General features: G+C 38.5%; 1 protein-coding gene across 3 annotated transcripts in view; it reads right to left on the minus strand.

The window, feature by feature from the left end:
* Nucleotides 1-18,194, minus strand: part of Khdrbs1 (KH RNA binding domain containing, signal transduction associated 1) — a 47,604-nt gene that overhangs the window by 13,740 nt on the left and 15,670 nt on the right. For 2 of the 3 annotated variants that reach the window (XR_013091841.2, XR_013091840.2), the window contains exons 4-10: nucleotides 16,421-16,567; nucleotides 12,533-12,666; nucleotides 11,624-11,825; nucleotides 11,107-11,174; nucleotides 9,570-9,628; nucleotides 6,826-7,019; nucleotides 4,112-4,172 (exon numbers count right to left, since the gene is read on the minus strand). Coding sequence is in view for 1 of the 3 variants with exons in the window: in XM_076860865.2 (XP_076716980.1) it covers nucleotides 6,922-7,019; nucleotides 9,570-9,628; nucleotides 11,107-11,174; nucleotides 11,624-11,825; nucleotides 12,533-12,666; nucleotides 16,421-16,567 (708 nt within the window). In the remaining 2 variants the exon portion in view is untranslated. Of the gene's footprint in view, nucleotides 1-4,111; nucleotides 4,173-5,673; nucleotides 7,020-9,569; nucleotides 9,629-11,106; nucleotides 11,175-11,623; nucleotides 11,826-12,532; nucleotides 12,667-16,420; nucleotides 16,568-18,194 lie in introns of those variants that run through there. The other variant, XM_076860865.2, reaches the window with a different exon arrangement.

Below are 18,194 nucleotides of genomic sequence, written 5' to 3' on the forward strand. Positions count from 1 at the left end.
AATTCTCAGCACCACATATAAAGGTCCATTGACAACTTTAAAAATAGAAATTTATTTTAAAAAATAAAAAAATAAAACAGACAAATAATCTAATTTTACAGCAGGCAAAGGATTTTTTTTGGGGGGAAGGGAACTTTAGCACCGAGTCGTCCCCCCACCCCCCACTTTTGAAATAGGATCTTGTTAAATTGCTCAGGCTGGCCTCAACTTGTCATCCTTCTGCCTCAGCCTTCTGAGTCACTGGGATTACAGATAAGCTGGCAAAAGTAGGTAAAGGATTTAAAGACATTTCTCCAAAGACAAATAACTGGCCAACAAGTACATGAAAAGATGCCCAATGATAGTAATTAGGAAAATGCAAATCCAAACCACAATGAGATGCCACTCCATATCCACTTTGATGGCTATAATAAAATGGAAATTAACAAATGCTAGTGAAGATATGGGGAAATTAGAACCCTCATGCATTGCTGGTGGGAATGATGGAGACTTTGTGAATAACAGTTTGACCATTTCCTCAAAAATTTAACATAAACCAGGCATGGTGGCATACACCTATAATCCCAGCAACTCAGGAGGCTGAGGTAGGAGGATCGAAAGTTTACAGCCAGCCTGGGCAACTTAGTGACACCCTGTCTCAAAATAAAAAACAGGGTTAGGGATGTGTAGCTCAGTGGTAGAATGTTCCTGGAATCAATTTTAAAAATTGAACAAACTTCTAATACTCGGAGTTGTCTGTCTCAAATGAAAGGGACTGCTTATGTTGTTATTTGTTTGTAGTGCCAGGGATCAAACCCAGGACTGGATAGGCAAGTGCTCTAACACTAAGCAACACTCCCAACCCCTGAAATAGATTGCTTTTGAAAGTAGTGTTTCTTATGACTAGTTTGAAATACTGATATGTACTATAACATAGATGAAACTTGAAAACATATGAAAAGTGAAAGTCAACAGAAAGGGCACATCTACACAATTCCATTTATGTGAAATGTCTAGAATTGGCAAATCCATAGAAAGATTACTCAGGGGTTGGAGAGAGTGAGTGAATACGAGTAGGTATCATACTTTCTTTTGGGGATAACAGAAATATTCTGGCAAAAAAAAAAAAAAATCACTTACAAATTTCATGTTATATGCTTTTCCCCCCCCTTCCTTATAGTGTTAATAGAGTAGCATTTATTCCTGTAAGATGAGCTGGGACCCATAGAGGTTGCCTATGATGTATGAATTTCATCTCAATTAGAAAAGAAAACCTTTACTAAATTGTTTAGCACATGCCTGTAATGCCAGCGTTCAGGAGGCTGAGGCAGAACAATCACAGATTCAAAGCCAGCCTCAGCAATTCAGTAAGACTGTAATCAACCTAGTAAGACCCTGTCTTAAAATAAAAACTAAAAATTCAAAAATAAAAAGGAAGGGGGACAGCCTGGGGATGTGGCTCAGTGGTTAAGTGCCCTTGGGCTTAATCCTGGGTACCAAAAAGAAAAGATCAATACCCTGTTTTTTAATTTACTTTTATGTGGTGCTGAGGATCAAACCCAGGGACTTACACATCCTAGGCAAGCGCTCAACCTCAGCCCCTTAATGACTTTTTTTTCTGATGATAAAGAGTCAGAGAAGTTAGGGATTTGTTTTTGTCTAAGGTGACAAAGGCTAAGACCAGGCAGCACCAAGACAAGTACTCAATCTTGCTTGGCTGCAAAGCTTACATAATTGTAATAAAGTTCACAGGTAGTGAGTACCAGAAAGTTATAGAAAACACTTGGATCAACTAAGATACACACAGGAAAGACAGATCACCAGCAAACCTGATTCTGCCTTTTTTATTACAAAGCTTGAAAATGAAACAGAAGTTTCCCCAAACTATTAATCCATTTCTCTTGCTGCTGCTTTTTTCCCTGTACTGCTGGGGATCAAATCCAGGGCCTCGCATGTCACACAAGTGGGAGGAAAAGGAGCTGGAGATACTGGCAGAGGATACAAAGTAGCAGGTATGAACAAGTCTAGACATCTGACAACAGGAGGACTTAATTATTACTTATTTTGCAGATGGAATTCACACTAAATAAGACTTAAGCTACTCTTGCCATAAAAACTATGTAAGATGATAATCTGCTTCACTATAATAAGTTTTTAATAATCTATATATATACCATATCATGCTCAATAAATATACACAAATAAAATTGATTTATAAAAAAGTCTACCCTGCAGGCTAAGGTTGTGGCTCAGTGGTAGAGTGCCTGCCTAGCACAGGTGAGGCACTGGGTTTGATACTGAGCACTACATAAAATTAATAAAATAAAGTTTTATATATATGAATAAAGTTTTATATATGTGTGTGAATATATGAGATAAATAAATAAATATCGGGGGGAAAAAAAAGTCTACCCTAGGAAGAGTTGAAACTAAATCCTTTTAATTAAGGGATTTCCTCCCCTAAATTTCCTAGCCATTAGTGTGACCAACATCAAACTAGGACTTCCTGAGTGCCAAGAACCATCCACCCAGGTTTTATACACATGACTCTCCTTAAAGCCTCCAGATCTCAGAAGTTCCTGGCTGAGAGGCAGTTTTAAAAGACCTGAGTTCTAAGAGGTCAAATTTTCACTCTCAAAAGCTACATCTACCTTTGGCTCATCTAGTTAAGATCCATTCTCCCCTCAGTGCCATCCTAACACTAACAACTCATTCAGGAACAAAGGGAATAATCAGTCAGTCAGTATACCTTGATGGTTTCAAGCAACAGGAAGGCTCATTATTGATAAAGCCCCACTTATAAAAACCAGGGTGTTAAACTTTAGGGAAAGTGTTCCTAGGAAGAAAAAATACTAATATTTACTATATATATAAAGTGCTGAATTGTTTGGCCTTACATATTATATTTGCCTTTTTGTGGTGCTACCTATCAATTCCAGGAACCCACTCATGCTAGGTGAGTGCTCTACCACTGAGCCACATCCCTAGCCCCAGCTCCATATATTTAAGAACTCCTATAATTTGCCAGTCACTATGAAATTATCACCATCTTCCTCCTCCAAATGTAAAAGACAAATATTAGTTTGGAGTCACTGCACAAAAGATAGCTTATAGATTCAACTCTGGGTTTGTCAAACTCCATGTCCTTTCTACTATACCACAATATCCCTACAAATGGTCTCCTAAGTGTGAGAAATGCCTCATTCCTAGATTAAAAGCAATATACTATAGGGTTAAGATGAAAGATTCTGGGATCAACTTGGACTTGATTTTCAGTCATAAATATGTGACCCTGGGAAGTTACTTAACCTCATTAGGTCTCATTAAAATATATTATACAGTACATCTCTCTTTTTTTTTTTTTTTTTTTTGCGGGAGGGGGGGGGGAGGTATCCCATATCCATTTCCCTTTGCTGTTAACACTTCAACTTCCTTTTGAGGAATTAGGTCTTAAAAGCATATGATTCAAGGTAATGTATGTCCAGCCTGACATTCCCTCCCTAGAACCTGAATCTTAAGTAGGAGAAAGAAACCAAATATAGTATATGAGTTTATTTATTCCATTGTGTCCAAGCAGCCAGTCTCTGCTCCAAGACCATTTACCACTACTGTCCTAGTTCTCTCTAGCTGCTATAGATCCCAAACCAAATTTTCTTTATTTATTTTTTTACCTTATTATTATTATTTTTTAATGTGGTGCTGAGGATCGAACCCAGGGCCTTGCAAGGGCGAGGCAAGCACTCTACTGCTGAGCCATAACCCCAGTCCCCCAAACCAGATTTTCTAGTTTTCATATTTAATTAGGAGTTCCTAACATCATTCTAATAAATTCCCTTTTATTTACATTACCATTTTGATGATTGTAACCAACTGAACTTCAAATGAAACACTTTTGCCAGAAAAAATAAAAAGGGATTCAAGGGATAAAAACTGACTCCATGGGGGATCTTCTTAGCCATTAGAATTAAACTTATGGTCTATCAACTAAGGTAAGTATAGTTGTGTTGTAAATTTGAAATGGCTGTAGGAAAGACTGGCCCATTTATCATCTTCCAGGGTACTTCCTAGCGTAACTGTTTTATGGTTATGATAAAAGGATCATCGTCCTTAACAGTAAGCCACCTTAACATACCTGACATGGGTCTTCACTACTCATTCTATTCCAAAAAATATCTCAAGAAGTTTTCAATCACCTGAAAATGGAGAAATAAGAGATCAGTCTTTTGAAGAGGAAGTTCTACAGACATACCAAAAAAAAAACCAAAAAAAAAAAAAAAAAACCCAAAACAACAACAACAAAAAAAAAGATAAAGAGATCCTGCATGCAGTTTACACATTACAGGAAAGAAACATGCAACTTTCAAGAAATTTTAAGTAACATTTCACTGTGAATATCAATATAGGGTCCTATGAGGCTCATCCTTGTACATTTTAAAATAGCTGAGCAGAAAGCTTTACTTTGGGGTGCAGCAGGAGGTCTAATCTACAGTCATTGAAATTTTACAATGTGTCATTTAAGATGTCAGACTTTGTGCCCAGGTTACATTACAGTTCATTTGTGATGGGCAGGATTATTAAGAGTTATGGCTAATTTATGCGGCAGCATATGGTTTTTCTTTTTACAGCTATTTTTATTAAACAAGTTTTGCAAAGTTTTAACATTAAAATTAACAGCTAAAGAATTGTTTATGCAAGTTGCTGTCACAGTTTATATAAAAGAGAAATATGTGCTATTAAAATCAGACATTTAGGTTACCTTTGGTTTTTTGCGATGCATGTTAGCTTTACACATCCTGATTCTCTTGCGATAATTTTCCTTTAAAAAGGGGGGTATAGAGTGATCTCTTTTCATCAAAACAAGACATAATGCCCTGAAAGCTGACTTCAAACCATGGTTGAAAATTCAGTTATTTACACTTTATCACAATCTACAAATACATTTTTTGTTGGTGTGTTTTTAAAAGAAAAAAAATGTCCATCATGCACTGCTGCAGGCAGCTTGGCACTTCATACAAGAGTATTTTTCACCCCCGAGCAGTTTAGGTGGCTCTCTTAGGGAAGGCATGAGAACCCTGAGAATTAAGAGAGAGGAGTGGAAATGGGGCCAACCAATTCCATATTTCCTCTCTTGATCATGCAGGAGGGAATTCAGGGCCAGTCTATCATGCCAAATCCTGCCCCAGGCCAGCTAAGTTATTCACAGCATTTCTGGGATTGGAAAGCAAACCATTAAGGATATTCAGGGTTTGCTGGATTGTCATATCTAAAGGCAGGTGCTATCCCTTTCTGAACTCAGTGATTTGTTGTAACTCTTTAGGGCCACCTAGGGGATCTAACAAGGTGCAAACAAGGGTGGTTGGCACTTTAAATATGGAGACCTACATATGAAAACCAATCCAAGTTTCAGTCAGTTAGTTGGGTTTTTCTCTCCAGATATTAGAACTTTTGATAGGATTGGTTAAAACTGCTTTCAACAACTTCCAGGGGGTGAAAAAGCTTTGGTTATTTTTAAACTAAAACTTAACAACTCAATAAACTTTTTTTTTTTTTGGTAAACTTAAAATAAAATCCCCCCCACCACTTTTAAGAATGTCTCCAACTTTTAACAAGCCCATTAACTTTAGAGTTAATTTAAGTTTATTTAAAAGAGAAAACTATTTTATTGTCCACCCAAAAAAATGACAATTCATCACATTTACTTTGATTAAAAAAGGACTAAACTTTATTGACAAACTGCTGCAGACATTTTGACATAAGTTTAAGCTACCTATTTAGGCAGACTTACACATGTAGCATTTAATCTTCCGAGAACAAAATGGGAGGACAGTACAAATCCAATTAGGACTTTAACTTATGTACAAAGTGGATTTTGATTCCTTTTTCATTCAGCTGCAGTGTCCCTTTTTATATCATGCTAGTGTTGAGACATACTTGACTATCTTGGGAACAGTTCAATATTGACAACCGTCAACTTACTGAAAAACTTCAGCTTTTGGCCCCAATGTCCAAGTGAGCTTTATGTGGAGTGCAGAATCTCAAATGGACAAAATACTTTTTGTCTTCCTGAATACTGAAACTTTAATTATTAGTACTCTTACTGAAAGATTGTGGCTAAAAAACACTACATCAAATTAAATTTAGATGGCCAGCCCCTCTGCCCCAATCAACCTCTTCAAAACTTACTCCCCCCTAAGTATCTCTCAACACTGTATGCCTGGGGCTAGATTTCAAAACCCACATAATGAAAAAGTCAGTTTTACAAACCTAATTTTGTCATTGTTGTTTTAAGTCAATTAACGTTAATAATTGCACCAACTATTTAATTCATGAGGATCTTTCATATTAAAATTTAACTTAAGATTCAATCGCCATGTGTTTTTAAAGGAAATATTTTTAGAGACGTCTGAGCTCACTTTTGCATGGTGGCACCTACTGCCGTTATCGTTTGTGATTTTAAATCTTAAACAGCCCTGAATTTTGAAATGTAGCCTAGTTTGGGATTCTGCAACTACAACTTTACGGGATGCCTCAAATCAAAACTAAGAGAAAGTTAACAAGCCTTACTTCAGAACCTTTAAGCAAGCAATGTCACTTTTGAAACTAACAGGTTTGTGTTTTTTTTTTTTTTTTACTCAACTTCTTTTTTTTATTATAAAAGGTACACTTCTGTTTATATTTAAACAACAAAGAAAAAAGCATCTACACACTTAAAAAATTAATTCGATATTCCTAAATCTATTTTAACTCATTTTAAAATACTACATACAGAAGCCAGAATGCAGAGTTAAGAATGGAGGAAGGTGGGGAGAAGAAGGGGACCACGAAGAAAAACACTTAGACAATTACTTGTCTGTTGTGGGTAAAGCAACAGGAATCCTGGGAGATACAAGAAATCAGTAACAACTTTGCTCATAACTGATATTTTTCCCCTCCTGTTTGATTTTAATAACGTCCATATGGGTGCTCTCTGTATGCTCCCTTCACTGGCCTAGCTGGAGGGGCCTTCAGTGACGGCCTGGTCCCATTCCAGTCATCTTGGCCTGTGGGAAAAGCGAAGACAGTTTATAAACCATGTGTCAATGGCATTTGGGGATAAGCAAGGGTAGGTCAACCTGGTAAATATCACCAACAACACTGCTTTTCTTTCAGTGTCTTCATACCTCCTTGGAGGTCCTTGTTCTCCACTCCGAACCTCCTGAACCATCTGGACTATTTCCCACAGTTTTGAGTGGAAAGACAAAAGGGAACAACTCATAAAAGGCTGACATTTACTTTGCAGTAATCTCTAGGAGTGAGGTTCTCCAAAGGCAACATGACTGATACCCCAGTACCCAAACCTGGATAAACCCAATACCTTGCAGCAAGAGGGAATCATTAATCTCTGTGGGTCTACAATGGCCTTCTCTGCTTCCAATTTGGTAGATTGAAGGAAGACAGACTCTTTCTATGCAACTGCAAGTCAGGTTCCCTGAGAAGAGAAGTGTTGCCTGGCTCTTTGGCAGAAGCAAGCAAGGGCCATATTTAAATGAGACCATGCACCAGCAGAGCTGGTACTTATTGCTCTGATCAACAGAAATACAATCAAATATTGCATTTACAGAACTTTTGGAACTCCTTAGAGCCTTTCTTATGTCAACAGCAATGAGAAATAAGACAATATGGTTGACATTTACAAATGGTTTTCCTTTGACAGGGAAGTCTGGGATAGATGACCATTTAATTCTACAAGTTGTGTTTAAGCTTATTCTTACCACACATTCTCACACCTTTCCTATGGCAGTTCATTCTTGAAGTATTTCTCCAGCTACCCACATTCAAAAATACCTCCTTCCATCACCACACGTCTTAAACTTCTATTTGAATCTAAAGTTGCATAGAACCCTATTTATATCCCTAGAATAATACAGATGTTCATCAATTTCCAGGAGGCTTCCAGGTACCAACAAAACAATTTATTTTTCTAATTCTGTTTATAAAGGCAGAGATCAGAACAGATTTAACTGTGGCAACATCAGACTAGGAGCACAAGGAGCAGCCTGCCTCCTTTTAGTTCAGTCTTTTCTCTAGCAAAACAGAAATTCCGTTTAGTCAAACACTTACAGAGGCTCCATTGTACTATCTCACCGGTGGAGGGAAAAACCCAATGCAATCATACTACCCTTCTAAATAATGGCATATGAGCAGAGAAGTACAATGTAGCTGATTGGCTACTTCATACCATGCTGAGGGGTTGGATTCAGGCTGTCTATCTGTGGGAGGTCCTAAGACTGTCCATTATTTTAGCTAGGGCTAAGGAGAGACGACTGTCAATCACTGTCTTCAGATGCACTCTCAACTGTTCGGCCAGCTCCTTGCTAAGCACTCTCTTGAAGTTTCCCAGGTATGTTGAAAACACCTCACATTTAAAGAGCTGCTCTCTGCATTCAATGCCACACTGCACTCCCTTTGGGGCCAATTAGCATGGGATCATAATTGGTTCATAAGGACACACTTGAGCAATGTGTTTTTAACCAAACTTCAGGCCATTCCAGCTTCTACTGCTCTCAGGATTAAGGACTGAGTTGTCTCCAAGCCAGTATAGAGCTTGATGCCAGTAGTGCCCTGATTGGTTCCAGCCCTGCAGCCTCTGATCTAATAGGCACTACTTTTGCCCACTAACCTGCTCTAATCCAATCCTTTTCAGCTTGTTTCTACACATTGAGATTCTTTTTGTTAGGATCCAAAATTTTTTCTAATATTTTTTAAGTTGTCAATGGACCTTTATTTTATTTATTGATATATGGTACTAAGGATCGAACCGAGGGCCTCACAAATGCTAGACGAGTGCTCTATCACTGAGCCACAGCCTTAGCCCAAGGGGATCCAAAACTTTTAAAAACTGAGGTGGAGCTGGGCATGGTGGCACACACCTGTAATCCCAGTGGCTCGGGAGGCTGAGGCAGGAAGATCAAGTTCAAAGCTAGCCTCAGCAACTTAGCAAGACCCTGTCTTAAAATTAAAAATTTTGGGCTGGGAATATAGCTCAATTGGTATAGTGCTTGCCTTGCAGGCACAAGGCCCTGGGTTGAATCCCCAGCACCACCACCACAACAAAATATAAAAATAAAAAAATTTTAAGAAAGGGCTAGGGATGTGGCTCAGTGGTTAAGCACTCCTAGGTTCAATTCCCCCACCACACACACACCCACACACACACACACACACACACACACACACACAGAGGTGGGGTAGAAGAATATAACAAAATATGATAAAAGTTCTTGTTTTCTACCAATATGGCTCCAGAAACATAACCCAGGTCTAGGTATACCCTGACTAAAGTAGACAATGATCAGTATTAGCTTAAAAATCTCTGCTCCAGCCCAGCTAACCTGTCATGAGCCCTAGTTTAAGAATGTACTTAGCTTCCCAAGGGTAACAGTATCACCACCTAACTTTCATAATCCCTCTTTGGACCATACATCATAAAATATAAATAAGAACAAGACTCCTAGTGTCTATGAACACCAGGGTCTTATAAAATCCAGTCATCAGCATTCTCCCAGGCACTTACTTGGTCATTTTGCCCCACCCTAGAAAATAAGACATACCATAAGCTTCATAAGAATCTTGAACCTCCCCATGTCCATAGTCATAATATTCTGAGTCCCTGAAAGCCAAAGACACAGTGTTAAAAAACTACAGCGAAACAATATTTTAGTTCCACCTTTCTCTCAAATATATTCATACCTGTCATTTCATTGTGTGTAAAATACAGGGAAAAGCCCATTTTGTTCCTTCCCTAAACCCCAAAATATTTTCAAAGTACACATGATGTACTACTCCTCCTGCAAAAAGATAAACTATAGTAAACTATAGTAAGGAAAAATGGATACCACAACTAAAAATGAATAATTCTAAACTGACCCTCTTAATGAAATTACAATAAACACATATTCACAGGGATCAATGGGGGGGAAAAATAGAAAAGAAAAAGAGCAATTCTGTCCCTAAAGTAGAATTCTGAGACTAATTTTCAATCACAGATAAGATACATGTGCACACAAACAGAATGGTTTAAGCTAAATGGAAAAAAAAAAAAAAGGAAAAGGAAGAAAGAGAAAAATCCAGGTTATGGTAGGGAGACTCTAGCTTCCTCTTAAAAATTCAGGGAATCTTAATGTGGCTGGGTTTTATTTTCCTTGAACCCAAGGTGCTTTATCACTGAGTTATATCCCCAACGCTTTTTATTTTTGAGACAGGGTCATGCTAAATTGTGGAAGGCTTTGCTAAGTTACTGGGACTGGCTTTGAACTTATGATACTTCTGCCTTAGCCTCATGGGTCACTGGGATTACTAGTGTGTGCCACTGAGCCTGGCTTGGGATACTTCTTAGTAAATCAAGCTAAGTGTGATGGTGCATGTCTGTAATCTCAGCAATTCAAGACACTGAGGCAGTATGATCAAAATTTCAGCAATTTAATGAGACCCTCTCTCAAAAGTTAAAAAAAAAAAAAAAAATTTAAAGGAGTGGGGAGGCTGGCAGGTGTAGCTTGGTGGTAGAGAGCACGGTAGTGCCCCTAGGTTCAATGCCCAGTATCAAAAATAAATGAATAATATTTAAAAAGCGGGATGCTGAGGATGTAGCTCAAAAGTAGAGTATTCCTGCTTTTAATCCCCAGCACCGCAAAATAAATTTATTTAAATATATTTTCTCTGTTTCCATGTAGTTTTTCATCTACTATTCACAGATTCTAAATTATAATTCTAGTTGGCACATGCTGATTACAGTGGCATGCACCTATAATCCCAGCAATCTGAGAGGCAAAGGCAGGAGGATCGCAAGTTAGAGGCCAGTTGGGCAATTCAGAGACACCCTGTTTCAAAATAAAAATTATACTCTGTAGAGTAGAATGGCCCCTTGGCTCACTCCTCAGTACCAAAATAAATAAATTTTTGTTTAAAAATTATAATTACTATTCAAATTTTAGAGTCAAGAATGTACCTCACAGATGTCAAAAGCAGAAAAGATACCTTTCAAACCATGAGCCATACTGCTCCTTAGGTCTGTGTAGCTTAAATATCTCAGGTCCCTTAATTCCATGTATCCATCTATCCTAGGGTACCAAACCACACTGCCTGACTCACCCTTGGCTCTGGCTGTAATAGCCTTCGTAGCCTTCATAACTCTGTTCTGCATATGTATCATCATATCCCTAAAACAAATAAAATGAAATAGGTTAGAATCAGAGGAGAGAGATGCTAATTATATCCCATGTGGGTATGATAGGCTTCTGGATTAATAGGACATAAAATTTTCCTCCAAAATAGTAACACCCACAATAGTCAGTCAAGAGAGAAAGGGTTACCAAAAACCTCACACACACGCACACAAAAAAATATCAGATGCCACAGGACAAGTGTGGGCTGAAAGTACAGTATAAAATTGAGCTTTAGTAGGAACATATTCCTTAGTAAAACACTGTACATTAGCTTACTTCCCATTTAATTTACATAGATAGTAAACTGTGCCTAAAAATGGAAAAATCTCATAGGTCAACACCCAGGGCAGATTCCAAATCTTACAGGTATTTCCTGTAAGGGTCATTCAACTTTGACAACCTTTTAGGCATTGAGAAATGTACATTGTTCAAAATATTCTTACATATTCTTCATATGTTTCTGGTGCAGGGGGTGGAGGCAAAGGTATTCTCTGGATGCCTGCTGTCCGTGCTCTTGGTGCTGGAGCACCCCTCACAGTAGGTGGAGGTGGCACCCCTCGGGTCACAGTGGCACCTCTGGTGATGGCACCTCTCACTGGGGTGCCACGCACCAAAGCTCCCCGAGGGGGTCCAACACCACGGCCCCTATAAAAAGAAAATTTTGTTCAAATAGAGCATTTAATAGGTCACTTTCATCTTCAGATTTATTTGCAAATTTTGGAGCTAGATAGATTTTACAATGCCTTAACTAGACTATCATTAAAGCATAGAGCAATGAAAGTATAGATGGGCAAAGGACCCACACAGGAAGATTTCACCAGGTCCTATAATGCATTAGTGCACCTTGGGCAGGAACGAACAGCCCATGTACCATTCCCCCCACACACACACACTGGGTCTCATTATGTGGCCCAGATTGACCTTGACTTCCCATTCCTCCTGCCTTACCCTCCCCAGTAGCTGGGAGCATTCACCACCAGGCCAGTCTAGGTCTCCACAGTTTAAACATTCCATAAGTGTCAGTCACAGGAGGTAAAATTCTGAAGTTAGATCATTAAAAATGCTAGGGCTGTTCAAAATTTAAAACTCAAAAGTTTCAACAGGACTGCAGCATTTGACTATGGTCAAAGCACTTGACATATAAAATTACATTTTTTAAATTGGTGCATTATAATTATATGTAATAGTGGAATTTATTATGCCATATTCAAACATGCACATAATTTGATCTAAAATTCCATTCTTGATGGAACAAATTCTGAGATCCCTCCTAAATTAGAGATAAGAGCACCAATAAGACAGAGATGGTGCTAACAGTCAATTTGCATCCCATTTCTAGCTATCTAATTTACCTGGGAACAGGTGGAGGGGGAGGTGCAGCTCCCCGGCCTCTCACTGGCACCCCACGTCCACGAGAGGGCTCAGGTACTCCATTCAAGTAGGACAGCTCTAGAAATTGCTCCTGGCAGATATCATCCATCATATCCTGGGAAAGAAAGATCACAAGGAACACTGTACAATATCTCCACCTTCTACTGAAAAGTCATCTGGCCCACATAAACCTTAGATGCTAAGAACAACTCTGAAAGCCTAGGTGAAGTCTCAGGTCATTCATTCTCTGAGGTCAAACGATGCCCTACCTGTCACTTCTTTGAGGAAAGTCTTGATAGCAGACCCCTCATTATTCAGATGGAGCTCTTCAGGATGTGGTCCCTGCCTAGCTCTCCAGATTACTTCCATCCTCTCTCCATACACAACCTCCTCTCAAGCTATGCTGAACAATTTATAGTTCAGAACCTGGCACACTCTCACACATCCATTCTCTGCAAATAGTTTCCTTTTCCCGGAATAATAAAAGCCACTACCATTAAGGGAACTCTATAAACTGGGACTATACAATAAACATTATATAGATTTTTCAGTTTAATCTTCAAAATGACCTAGGCAGATCTCTCTATATTACAGTTGGGAAAAGATTCAGGGATTATGAATCAGCCTAAAGACACAAAGCTAGTAAGTGACAGATTCAAGATGTGAATTTAGAATCACCTATCTCCAAAACCTAGGCTTTAAATTAATAGGCTCTATTGCATTTCTTTTACTTTTCTTTTTAACTTTTTCTGGTCTACCAAAGGGACCCTAACTAATCCTTAGCAAGACTTAATGTAAAACGGTATCCCTTTGGAAAAACTCTCTGTTGATGCTATCCCCACACATTCTCTTTTCCCAAAGCACCATGCAGTTCTCTCTATTCAAGCACTTCTCATCATTTTAGAATGGTCTTTCTTTCTCATAAATTATCAGCTCAAGAGCCATTTTTGTAATTTCATACCCAAACACAGTAAATGCACCAAGAGTTCCCAATCTAGTGCCTTTCCTACTGTACCACGAAGGCTTCCTGGTACAGTTAGTGGTTCTAAGGGGAAAATGGAGAGCTCTAGTTACAGATGCAAAAACAGGCTCACTTTTCTTCTTCACAAGACAGAAGAACTTAATCAAATGTTATTTGCAAATTTTTTCACACATTTCCTGTTTTGAGAATCATTCAGTCTTAATACTTCAAGCATATATTCAGGTGGATTCAGTTAAGAACAGAAGATGCTAGTCATTAGAGAGATGTCCCCTTCAACTCTTCATTTCCCCTTTTCTTACACATCACTGCTGCCTGAGACTCACATTCAAGCACCAATGCCAATTCCCGCTCAGACTCGTCTAACAGCCAGGTCAACACTGAGGAAGCCAGATCTACTCAGCAGGCATCTTTTTTCAAAACTTCATTTACATGCAAGCCTTGTAAACCTATTCCATCAGAGAAATAGGTTGGAGAGTAACAATAAAGAGGAGAGGGACATTCCTTCTGCAGTCCTTCAGAAAGCAGGTAGTCAGAAGATTTCAAACAACACTCTTCAAAAAGTAAAAAGTGAAGTCTGGCATGATCATGTACATCTGCAGTTCTAGCTACTCAGGAGGCAGAGGCAGAAAAATGGGCAATTCAGGGAAACTTTGTCTCAAAACAAAAAAAAAATTTTTTTTTTTTTTTACACAATACCTTTATTTTATTTATTTATTTGTATGTGGTGCTGAGGATCGAACCCAGAGCCTTGCATATGCTAGACAAGCAATGAACCGTTGAGCCACAATCCCAGTCCCTCAAAACAAAAATTAATAAGGCTGTATTTATAGCTCAGTGGCCCTAGGTCAATCCCCAGAACCAAAAATTAAAAGGAAGTGAAAAAGGACTGGGGGATATTAGCTCAGTGACAGAACCTTTGCGTAGCATGTACATGACCCTAGGGTTCAATTTTCAGAACTGCAAAGAATAAAAATAAATTTTTAAAAATTCAAGAAAAAATTAACCAGCCATGAGTTTTTCTAATGAAGATAAGGTACTTCAAGCTGGGCATGGTGGTGCACGCCTATAATCCTAGTGGCTCAGGAGGTTGAGACAGGAGGATCCTGGTTTTAAAGCCAGCCTCAGCAATAGCAAAGTGCTAAGCAACTTGGTGAGAACCTGTCTCCATAAATAAAATACAAAACGGGGCTGAGGATGTGGCTCAGTGGTTGAGTGCCCCCGAGTTCAATCCCCAATACCACCCTCTGCCAAAAAAGATAAGGTACTTGAAAATAAAGCAGCCAATGAGATGTCTGAGACAGTATTAGTACTCTTGTGGGTTCAGCTTTCAGGTACACACTTGCCTATCAACTTTTGCTCTACCAATTCTCATACCTTTTGATACTACACTTAACTCCTTCATTCAAGAAATTTAAGGACTATACTTCACCTTTTTTTTTTTAAAGGTTTTTTTTTTTTTTTTAAAGAGAGAGTGTGAGAGAGAGAGAGAGAGAGAGAGAGAGAAGTTTTTAATATTTATTTTTTAGTTATTGGCAGACACAACGTCTTTGTTTGTACGTGGTGCTGAGAATCGAACCCGGGCCGCACGCATGCCAGGCGAGCGCGCTACCGCTTGAGCCACATCCCCAGCCCTATACTTCACCTCTTCTTAAGTTTTAGTGATGAAAACATTACTCAACTTTAGTTAATAGTATTCTAAATCTATCCCAAGGTTTCAGATCCATCATTTTTTTTATTCCCATTTTTTTTTTTTTTTTTTTTTTTACTGGTGCACAATGGATATACATGCACACAATATAACAATATAATTTGGCCCAACACTTCCCCTCCTCCTCCTATTCCTGCTCACCTTCCTCTATTTATTTCCCCTTTTTCCTGAGATCCTCGCCAGATTAAGCCTTGATATTAAATATTCAACAGTAGTATGTTAAAGCTGACAACCACCAGGCCTTGCTAAGAGACAAAAATGGTACCATTCTCTCTTGATAGTAATAAAGGCTGAGCATCACTAATCTGAAATGCCCCCAAATTCAGAACCTTTTGAGTCATAACATGATGCCAAAAGTAGAAAATTCCACACCTGAGTCTGTATGATGGATCATAGCCAAAACAAAGATAAACTAAAAACACTATAGAAGTATCTTCAGGCTATATAAGGCACATATGAAACAAAAGTGAATTTTTTGTTTAGACTAGGGTCCCATCCCCCAAGATACCTCATTATGTAAATGCAAATATGCCAATCCAAAAAAATCCCAAATACAGAACACTTATAGTTGTCAGAATTCCAGATAAGCAACACTCAGCTATAATCTGACAAGGTGGTAATAAGTAAGAAAAGATATTCTGGCCTGTCACAAGACTTCCTAGGCCTCAGTTATATCCTTAAAGAAAGGAGCTGTCTTTAACCAACAGATGCCTCTTCAAATCACTCGACTTCAGTGACCCTCCAGAAGAGGAACCTGAGTGTAACAGGTCAGAATTTAATCCAATAATAATGGATGGTATAAGTTTCTTGCTGTTACCTCTAGATTCAATAGAGTCTGGAAAGTCTACAGCATAAACCCTTCAAGTGCAGGGACCTACCTTAATCATTTTCCTAACACTTTCAAAATACCGAGCTTAATGAAGACTGTTAAATATTTGTTCATCAGATCTCAGAATGGATACTCATGGACTCAAGATATTGACAACAGATACTAGTATACAATGAAAACCACATCAAACACAGGTGCTTTTGGTAATGGACCATCAGAAAAATAAACATAAATGCAGAATTGGTAGCATCAGCTTAGGCAGAGACCCTGGTTAATAACCCCTTCCTTCACAAAAGCATATAATTCTACTTTTCCCTTGCTCAGAAGATAAAGGATATGTGTTTTCTTACTGGTACTAAAAACTTCTTCACTTCTTCCATGGCATGGGCCATGAGAGCATAAGCCTCACATGGGGGTCCAAAGACTTCAATGAAGACATGCAGATCCATATTTAAGTGGGCATACTTTGGGTCTCCGCCTTTGCGAAGCTCTTCTTCCTACAGAAAAATGCAGAGACATTATATTACATGGACTAAAGAGAAAACTTTTACCTCTAGGCCAAAGGGATAGCAAGATATAACCTGAATATTTTGTGAAAAACAATAAGCTTTAAGAAGAAAGTTAAAAGGAAAAAAAAAAAGTTCTGGAGAGGGCTGGGGATGTGGCTCAAGCAGTAGCGCGCTTGCCTGACATGCGTGTGGCCCGGGTTCGATCCTCAGCACCACATACAAACAAAGATGCTGTGTCTGCTGAAAACTAAAAAATACATATTAAAATTCTCTTTCTCTCTCTAAAAAAAAAAAAGTTCTGGAGAATAGTTAATTTACACAATATACTAAACTTATACTTGGTTAACTATTCTCTTAAATCACTGGGTATTCACTGGTGCTCTTATTAGAAGGCACAAAATAGAAAAACTTAATTCTAGTCTCTATTCAGCTAACAGCTTGTTGTTAAACATTTGAAAGTATGTATGGGGTGTGTGTGTGTATTTATGGCCCAAGCATTTGTTTTTAAGTCCCAGGTAGAGAGCTCTTAATCACCACTAGCTATGCTTATCTGCTTATACAGTATGGGGGATTTCAAAGAAGGAAAAGAAGTCAAGATACAAGAAAAACTCAAATTAAGTCTCACAGGTAAACATACTTCAGCCTAAGTGTATGCATCTAATGAGAAATGTTAATGGACAACAGTAGAGGGCCTGAAAAAACAACATTTGTCAATTAAGAAAAAGGAGGCCTGGTGGCTGAGGCTGTAGCTCTGTGGCAGAGAACTTGCCTAGCATGTGTGAGGCAGTGGGTTCGATCCTTAGCACCACATAAAAATGAAACAAATAAAATAAAGGCATGCCATCCATCTACAACTAAAAAAAAAAAGAAAAGAAAAGAAAAAGGAGGCCTGAAAGAGTTTAGACTAGCACAGGTACATCTCATCTAAAAAAGCTGACCTAGAAGGCTAAGACTATTCTGTTGTGGTGGAAGTTTCTTGGTCCTTAAAACAGTACACAGTGAGCCAGGCACAGTGGCGCACACCTATGATCCCCAGGCTGAGGCAGGAGGATCACAAGTTCAATGCCATCCTCAGCAACTTGGCGAGATCCTATCTCAAAATAAAAATAAGAAGAGCTGAGGATGTGGCTCACTGGTTAAGCACCTGGTACTTAACCTAGCAAAAAATGAAATAAACAGAAAACAGTATACAGTGTATGGGCTATGGCATGGAAAAGAAGTAAGTATCGGGTAGGTTTTGTTGTCAGAATTACTCATGGTTCCTTTTGATTACAGTCCCACATTCCAGCTGGCTAAACAACAGACCATCTAAGCCTCAAACTCACAACACTACTGTTCTACTTTTTCATGTTACCAGAAAGGAGATATGTTACATGTTGTTCACATTTTGATGTGGGTAAGTTTTAGTAAACCCAGCTAACATTTCAAGTTTTCACAGTTAAATATAAACACCAAAGATGATATTGCTATTTGGACAGCCAAAATTCTAAAAGAAAACAATCATAAGGCACATCAAGGCTCTTCCAGGGTTGCCAAGCAAGTAAATTAACTTGGTCTATAATCTCTTGTATCCAGTGAAAGCTTAAGAAGTCCTATTGTATAGGTATACAACACT

This window comes from Callospermophilus lateralis, chromosome 7, assembly GCF_048772815.1.
Source record: "Callospermophilus lateralis isolate mCalLat2 chromosome 7, mCalLat2.hap1, whole genome shotgun sequence".
Taxonomy (NCBI): Eukaryota; Metazoa; Chordata; class Mammalia; order Rodentia; family Sciuridae; genus Callospermophilus; species Callospermophilus lateralis.